General features: G+C 33.4%; 1 protein-coding gene across 1 annotated transcript; it reads left to right on the top strand.

Annotated features, from left to right (window-relative positions):
• The first annotated feature begins 2,290 nt into the window (after window positions 1–2,290).
• Window positions 2,291–5,578, top strand: LOC144566559 (glyceraldehyde-3-phosphate dehydrogenase 2, cytosolic). Its single transcript, XM_078316604.1, has 12 exons — window positions 2,291–2,432; window positions 2,540–2,563; window positions 2,670–2,770; window positions 3,472–3,587; window positions 3,684–3,783; window positions 3,878–4,024; window positions 4,142–4,202; window positions 4,333–4,430; window positions 4,634–4,776; window positions 4,891–4,974; window positions 5,110–5,199; window positions 5,297–5,578. The coding sequence occupies exons 1-12, from the start codon at window positions 2,429–2,431 to the stop codon at window positions 5,337–5,339; spliced, it is 1,011 nt and encodes a 336-aa protein (XP_078172730.1). The 5' UTR covers window positions 2,291–2,428; the 3' UTR covers window positions 5,340–5,578.
• The last annotated feature ends 2,897 nt before the right edge of the window (window positions 5,579–8,475 follow it).

Below are 8,475 nucleotides of genomic sequence, written 5' to 3'. Positions count from 1 at the left end.
AGGCTGCGACACCGAGATGCCAAGTCTTTGTTGGACTTTGAAATTAAGAGCAAATGTGATGATTTGTATCTTATCATGCTTATTTTAATATTATATTCTGCCTGATGATTATATTAACGTCAAATTTATTAAGTAACTCTCACAATTGACACAGTGACGGTTAAGGTAAAAATTCAATACGTTCCTTGATTGCATAAGTCAAGTTTTAAAAAAAAAAAAAAAAACAGTTAAGGTAAAAAAAAAAATTTGTAGAAATTGGTCCTAAATTAATACTTGATGTATCAAACTTAGTGCAATTTAAACATAAGTCTTACATCAAGCAAACTGAAAATTAATGTATCAATTATATTGACGTTTGATAAGTGAGTGAACTCTTAAAATTTGAAGTACTTTTGATGCTAAGGATTTCTCATATCAAATTATGGAGGAAAAGGAAAGAAGTCTGTATATGAATTAAGCAGTGGACCTTCTGTTGTCCATTACCCAAAATAAAAGCACTGAGGTCATTCAGGGTTCTGGAGATGGCAACCTCTCATATTGAATGTTCGGAGAAGAGTTGGATGAGGAAGATTTAGTTAATTGGAATGATCTTATATAATTGTAGTATTTTGTTAATTTTGTTCAATTGATTTGTGGATTTTGGTATTAGTTTGTGATAGGATTTTGTAGATTATTTTGTTGCTGCATTTTATGATTGTATGAACAGCTGTAAGACCTTTGGTTCATGATATCAACACTACTAATCTTTTTATTAACACAACACTGTCTAAATATTTTAATATACAGACAAATTTACCTTTCATTAACTATTTCTTTTAAAAACTGTATCTCTCATTCATCATTATAAGATTTTTTTTCCTTAAAAGTTTTTTAGAAATTAATAGTATCCCTTCACTCTCATACATTATTATACATTTTTCTTTATTTAAAAGTATATCTATTTTTATTGTGCTTTTTTAGATAAACAAGATTTCAATTCAGATAATAGAAGGTGATCAATAAAACTCATTTTGTTTTAAAAGAAAATAGCAGAAGACCAAAAGAGAATCTTCTAAAAGCTTGATAAATAACAATAAAATCATCCATAGCTCCAATACATTGCTTTTTTTTCTCTATACGAAGAAGACAAGAGATTAAAAAAGTACATTAAAAAATATATTAGCATTAAAAAGTTTACAAATTAAGAGAGCAAAAGAAGTAATTGATTGCGGGGGGCAATTTTGTCTACCAAATAGAAATTTTAAATTGTGTTGTGTCAATAACATATTTTATAGTGTTAATATCAGCTCCCAAGACCTTTGTATATGATTTTGATATCTATTTTGAGTACCAGATCAACTACACTTTTGATTTCAATATGAAATCAGTGCTATACACCGCTGTTATTAAAAAAAAAATCTTATATCAAGAAATCTAAAAAAATGATGAATCAATTATATTGACGTTTGATGAGTGAGTGAACTGTAAATGTATTAAATTTTGATATAAAATTTGAAAGTAAGTCTAAAATCAAGCAATTTAAAAAACTAATGCATCAATTATTATATCGACGTTTGATTAGTGAGTGAACTTTAAATGTATACAGTTTGAATTTTTAATATAAAATCCACATGATAGAAAGTGCATTTATAATATATATTTTCTATAAATGGTCAAATATCGAGCATCAAAATATTTTCCGTTATTAGAAAAAATAACCTAATTTATTTATCAAAATAAATTAATTTAAATTAGTTGGGTGTGGATATGCCTCGTTAAATGATTCCTTTTTTCAAGAGAAACTCTAGAATGTCAATCGCTTTTTCCTTTCTTTTGCGATACTTGAATTATTGTGGCCACAAGTCTGGCTTGGGAAGCAATCCATTCACGGTTTTTACCTCTTTCCATGGGCCGAAATCTCTAAATCCAGCAGCCCTCCACACTACTTCCTCACGCGTAATATCTACAATTATTATACCATCTAAGCCGTCTATACTTCAGCGCGTCACAGTAACCAATCAAAAATTCAACACGTAATAAGAAGTAAAATGATGTAAAATAATTGACTGTTTTATTATTGCCGCATTGGAGCGGAACCATCTAGAAAGAAACCCCTTCAGTCTCCGACACCGCACTAGGATTTCAACTTTCCAGATTACCCCTCATCTTCTAGCACATCTACCAAGTGTCTTCATATCAACCGTTCAAATCAATAAATTTTGAAATCAACGGACAAGATAAGAATCAACGGCTGCATTGCTGGACCACGATAGATATAAAATTGTACTAGGGAACACCATACCAAAAACCCTACATCACGAGGCACTGCACCTCTCCTTTATATTCTAGTCATTCAGACAACTTTTTTTACATCGTTTGTGGTTTTCTTCTCTCTCTTAGCTAAATTCCTGTTATACCCTTGAGATTTGTGTTCCTTCTCCATACTATCATGGGTGAGACTGTCCCCTCGAGCTTAATCTTATCTTCTTTCAACACCGTTTGTGTGATCTATCTATGATTCAGTTCTAACAATTTTATTTGTTTTTGTTCTGAATTTCAGGCAAGATCAAGATCGGAATCAATGGTGAGTTAAAACTATAGATCTGTCTTTTGAATAGGTCCTTTTAGATAAATTTAATCAATTTCCAACATTTCTAATTGAATTTTTGATGTTCGATTTTTGTATTTAGGATTTGGAAGGATCGGGCGTTTGGTCGCCAGGGTTGCTCTTCAGAGTGATGACATCGAGCTTGTTGCTGTCAACGATCCGTTCATCGCCACTGACTACATGGTATATTTCAATCTAGATAGACTGATCTGTTTTCTTTAGCTTATGCCGATTAATTACTGATGTATCAGTGCGTTTGATTTAGATCTGATAAGATGGGATGGTTGTTGACTGGCTTTTCACTGAGAAAGGTTTATGAGGTCTTGATTTCAATTAGTTATAGTTTATTCAAAAGAAATTCAATCAGTTATCTTCCTCGCTTTGATGAGGAAACTGAACAGTATCGATGGATCGTGGTGCTACTAGTTTTTACCTCTGCTTATTTTAAAAATTCAATTAGTTATATCTTTCTCGCTTTGATGAGGAAACTGAACAGTATCGTTGGATCGTGGTGCCACTAGTTTTTACGTCTTTTAGAGTACGCACATAATCTAAATATAAATTTCTGGCTGCTCTTGGGTTTGAAGTGAATAAACCTCTTGTGTCTAGATTAGACCTTCAATATGAAGTTGATTCTGTCTCCAACTACAACAAATAATTATTCTATAAACCGGGAATAATTTTCCTTTACTTCTCTAACATCGATTCTATTACCCATGTATATACATCAAATACTAGATCTTAATTTTTTTTGTCATATCAGTAATGTAGTTTCTGTTTCATTTTTTTGGTGCACACCAATCAGCAAAGTACACATGTCAAACTTTTTATATCTCGAAGTATATCAAAGCACTAACAGATACCATTATAAATGTGATGTACAGACCTACATGTTCAAATATGATACCGTGCACGGCCAGTGGAAGCATGACGAGATCTCTGTCAAGGACAGCAAGACCCTTCTTTTTGGTCAGAAGCCCGTTGCAGTTTTTGGCTGCAGGTACAGCACTTAATTACTAAATTCAATTGTTCTTTTATTTTATGATATGTTTTATATGCATTCATTAAGTGCTGACATGGGGCTTTGGTTTTGAAGGAACCCTGAGGAGATCCCCTGGGGTGAGGCTGGTGCCGAGTACGTAATTGAGTCCACTGGTGTATTCACTGACAAGGATAAGGCTGCTGCCCACTTGAAGGTATTCAACAATTCTTCTATTTTAACGATGGTATATATAAATTTCTGCTCATACATAATATATACTAAGAAAATGTTGTTTTTTAATGAAATAGGGCGGAGCCAAGAAAGTTGTCATCTCTGCTCCCAGCAAGGATGCCCCGATGTTTGTTGTTGGTGTGAACGAGAAGGAGTACAAGTCTAATATTGACATCGTCTCCAATGCTAGCTGCACCACTAACTGCCTTGCTCCCCTTGCTAAGGTAATACTTGCAACAATACCATACAATTTATTCTAAGCAATTGTAGCTTTTAAATTAAAGAAACAATTTAATATTCCTGGGATAATGATTTGTTGTTGTTGAATTCAATATTTGCAGGTCATTAATGACAGATTTGGCATTGTCGAGGCTTTGATGACCACTGTGCACTCAATCACTGGTATATTTGTTTATGATTTTGTGACGTTGAAACATTATGACACCCATTAAGAAGTAGCTATTAGTTGTATTAGTATGGCACTATGGCCTTGTTTATTTATTGTGGGTTCTGCCTTTTTTTTTTTGTTCAGCTACTCAGAAAACCGTTGATGGACCCTCGGCCAAGGACTGGAGAGGTGGAAGGGCTGCCAGCTTTAACATCATTCCCAGCAGCACTGGTGCTGCCAAGGTATTTTATGATTTACTGACTTTCATCAAGTACTTCCTCTTTCTGTGGTAAAATTATGCACAAACAAGGGCATCTCCAATTAATCTATTGCAGTATTCTCTGCTGTTTCCTCCAGTGTTCATTGCTCAATTCTTGTTCATATTTAATTTTTAATTTTGGAGTATTTGTGAATATTAATTTGTTTTACATGTTGCATGTTGTAGGCTGTCGGAAAGGTGCTCCCAGCTTTGAACGGCAAGCTGACCGGCATGGCATTCCGTGTACCAACTGTCAATGTTTCTGTTGTTGATCTCACTGTTAGACTTGAGAAATCTGCTACCTATGAACAGATCAAGGCTGCCATTAAGTGAGTATTTCTTTTTCTTTCTTTCTGCCCCCCCCCCCCCCCCCCCCCCCCCCCCCACCAATGCCTTTTACTTGAAATGGATGTATTCTAATGAAATGTTCATCCCTTTTTCAGGGAGGAGTCTGAGGGCAATCTCAAGGGCATCTTGGGTTACACCGAGGATGACCTTGTTTCATCTGACTTCGTTGGAGACAGCAGGTACCTTTTCACTTTTCTAGAAATTTCATGGTTCCTCTTCTATTTAAATTGTTGTTCGTCTTTGCAACAATTGGCATCATGATTTGGTACTTTTATGTACGTTTTATTAAATAGTAGCATCATTAATTTTAACAGGTCTAGCATCTTTGATGCCAAGGCTGGTATTGCTCTCAATGAAAACTTTGTTAAGCTTGTGTCCTGGTACGACAACGAATGGGGCTACAGGTAACCATTATTTGCTTCTATTTTTAAAACCCTTGACAGAGTTTATAATATATGCATCGGCTTGTATTAATTATTCCTATATTTTTTTTCCTTGCAGCAACCGTGTTATTGACCTAGTCCGTCACATGGCCAAGGTGTAATTTGTGTTTCCGATAGGATGCTACTGTGATCTTACCCACCAGTACCAAGGGATGTTTGTGTTTTCCTTTTCTCAGTATGTTAATGAATAAAAGTTTTGCGCATGGTACACTTGATAACTAGCTATGCTGAGTTGTTTTGTATGTTGGCGGGGTAATGACGCTTGTTTTTGCTATTTTGATATCAGAACTCTGTTAAATTAAAAAAAATCTAATTTGGATGCGTGAAGCTTTTGGAGTTATATTTTTCTCTTTGTGCTCTTTTACTTTTTTTGGTTTTTGGTTTTAACTTTCAGTTTAAGAATAAAATGAAGAACGTATCTTCTTACGTTGTTCGCACTACTCTGATTGCTTTTGCAAGAAATCATGTCTGTCACGGCGTCCTTCGAATGTTTCAAGCTATTTGAGGTTTCAATGAACTCTGTTTGTGTTTGAAATCTGTTGTTGACGCTAAATCTGTTCTGGAGATAGATGATTGATACAATCTAAGGCAAATTGTACCAGCCAACTCGATATGTCCACGGGATTTGAGTGAAGATTTTGACCTAGTTTTTAATTTTAACAGTTCACATGAATAATAAAGTTTAAACAGTGCCGTATGGAGTCGGGTTGGATATTATCCTTTCTTATTTGAAAATTAAATATGAATATTTGATATATAAATATTTAAAAATATGAATTTAAATTATTTGTATTTAAATAATAATTTAATATATATTTTATTACAGATATAAATTTAAAATTTAAATTAAGAGAGTTCTGATATCCAAATAGCAAAAACAAGCGTCATTACCCCCGCCAACATTCAAAACAACTCAGCATAGCTAGTTATCAAGAGTACCATGCGCAAATAATTAAAATTTATGATAAAATTTATGTTATTCACTTAATCACTATTATAGAAAACGACCGGTATATGTATCCGTTTGGGTATAATATATGGTGTTGTCTACTGAATTTTAACTTGGTTATCTCGACTTAGTCTGTATGTCGAGTAGTTGTATGACACGATTTTATTTCTTTGAATTCTTAGAATGTATAGTCAACCAAGCAATATGTCGTGGACTATGTTTAAAATGGCAATGTTAATGTAAAAGGAAGTAACTATTATTTTACTAACAGAAAAACAAACTTAAAATTAATGAAGTAATGATCAGATCAAATTTTAGGCTTCATTTAGAAAACCTGGATGACAAGCATGATTAACCTTTTAATTAACCAGGCAACAGAAACATGTCTTATAATACCCATTAATAAAAATAATTAACTTTCTAACAATATTTTTTTTTAAAGAAGTATAAACTGTTAGAACAAATTTTAGTAAAATTACTGCAAACCCATTATTAAAAAGGAAACTAACCAAATAACTGCAAGTGAGAACAAATCCGATCTTTACTCTGAATATTGTTCTACATTCTTTAATCCAACACATGGCAAGAGAGCTCAATGGGCTATCACTCCACAAATGACTAACTAACAATGTATAAACAATCCAAGCAGAAAAATGAAAACACTTAAAAGAGATAATATTTTATTCATAGAAATTATTAAAAAAATAAAAAAAAAGAGAAATAAAAAGGGTAGTTCATTTGTAACATCCATAGAAAAATCAGAGGTATTGGTTCCGATCCAAAAATTTGTGATAGATGCTACCAAAATATGAGCCATCTTCCATCTCAAGGACTTCATTTTTCCTCTCCAATTGATATGGGACCCACTTTATAAGATTCCAACGTAGAAAGATAGAAAAATAATTTTTAGGAAACCAGCATGATTGTTTTTTTTTTGAAAAACCACAAAGACCGAGTGGAGCATTCGGTCTCCATTTTTTTTTTCTCCAGACCGAATGCTCCACTCGGTCTCACCATTTTTTTCAATTTTTCACAGATTCGGCCACATAAGATCCGAAAAATCCTTTTATGTATATGTATAGAGAGTGACTTGAAATTTTAAAATCCAAAAAGTCGATCCGAACCGTTCATCTTGTTTTCCATATTAATATGTGCTTGGAGACCAAATTTTACATTTTTCTGAATTTTTTTACTATTTATTAAGTCACTTCGAAAATTGTTGATCCAACGGTGGCTTAACAAAACAGTAAAATTAGCAGCCACCGTTGGATCAACAATTTTCAAAGTGCCTTAATAAATAGTAAAAAAATTCAGAAAAATGTAAAATTTGATCTCCAAGCACATATTAATATGGAAAACAAGATGAACGGTTTGGATCGACTTTTTGGATTTTGAAATTTCAAGTCACTCTCTATACATATACATAAAGAAATCAAATCCTCTGCAGTCTCTGCGTAGTGGGACCGGGGTGGGACCGTTACTGTTTAAGGGTTTAATTTTTGTTACTGTTTTTAAATGGGGTCCCACCCGCAGAGACTCTGGGGGCAGGAAATTCCTGCCCCCCGGGGGGCAAACGATTCGGTCTCATACATAAAACATATGCCACACCGTTTGCCGCACGGAAAAGTTGAAAAAAGTTAAAAAAAAGTTGAAAAAAGAGTGAGACCGAGTGGAGCATTCGGTCTGGAGAAAAAAAAAAGTGGAGACCGAATGCTCCACTCAGTCTTTGTGGTTTTTCAAAAAAAAAAAACAATCATGCTGGTTCCCTAAAAATTGTTTTTCTATTTATGGTTTATAAAAAAATTTCGAAGAGGTGGGTCCACCTTATTTCTCAGGTAAATTGAGAAAGCGAATTGAGAAAGAAAATTAGAGAAAAAGAATAACAAAATTATGGATTGGTATTGGTTCCGATTCATAACCAATACCTCCGATCTTTCTATGATTGTTACAAATAGAATACCTTTTTTTATTTCTGTTTCTTATTTTTTTAATAATTTCTACGAACAAAAAGTCTCCTTAAAAGAGCAAAAAACCAATTGTCAATTTCATCTTACCCGCTTTAATTAAACTCTAATTCCCCCCAAACAAATACTGGGAAGCGGCTGTTACAACAAAACCTAAAAACACAAGTATAATAAACCTAAATATTCACGTCAAGTACAAAAGAGAAAATTTCATCAGCACAAGCACAACCATAGAAAAAAGTTGCATATAAGCCAGAAACAAAAATAATAATGAAAAGCTAATTGAGAAACAATTTAGAATCCTATCCTCACCACGGCTGTCTG

This window comes from Carex rostrata, chromosome 15, assembly GCF_964058835.1.
Source record: "Carex rostrata chromosome 15, lpCarRost1.2, whole genome shotgun sequence".
In the NCBI taxonomy this organism is placed as follows: Eukaryota; Viridiplantae; Streptophyta; class Magnoliopsida; order Poales; family Cyperaceae; genus Carex; species Carex rostrata.
Note: the sequence above shows the minus strand (reverse complement) of the source record. Positions and strands in the feature narration are given on the sequence as shown.

Coding starts and splice junctions, on each gene's coding strand:
- LOC144566559 (XM_078316604.1), top strand. Junction 3,588..3,683: donor GTTGCAGTTTTTGGCTGCAG/GTACAGCACTTA, acceptor TTGGTTTTGAAG/GAACCCTGAGGAGATCCCCT. Junction 4,203..4,332: donor CACTGTGCACTCAATCACTG/GTATATTTGTTT, acceptor TTTTTTGTTCAG/CTACTCAGAAAACCGTTGAT.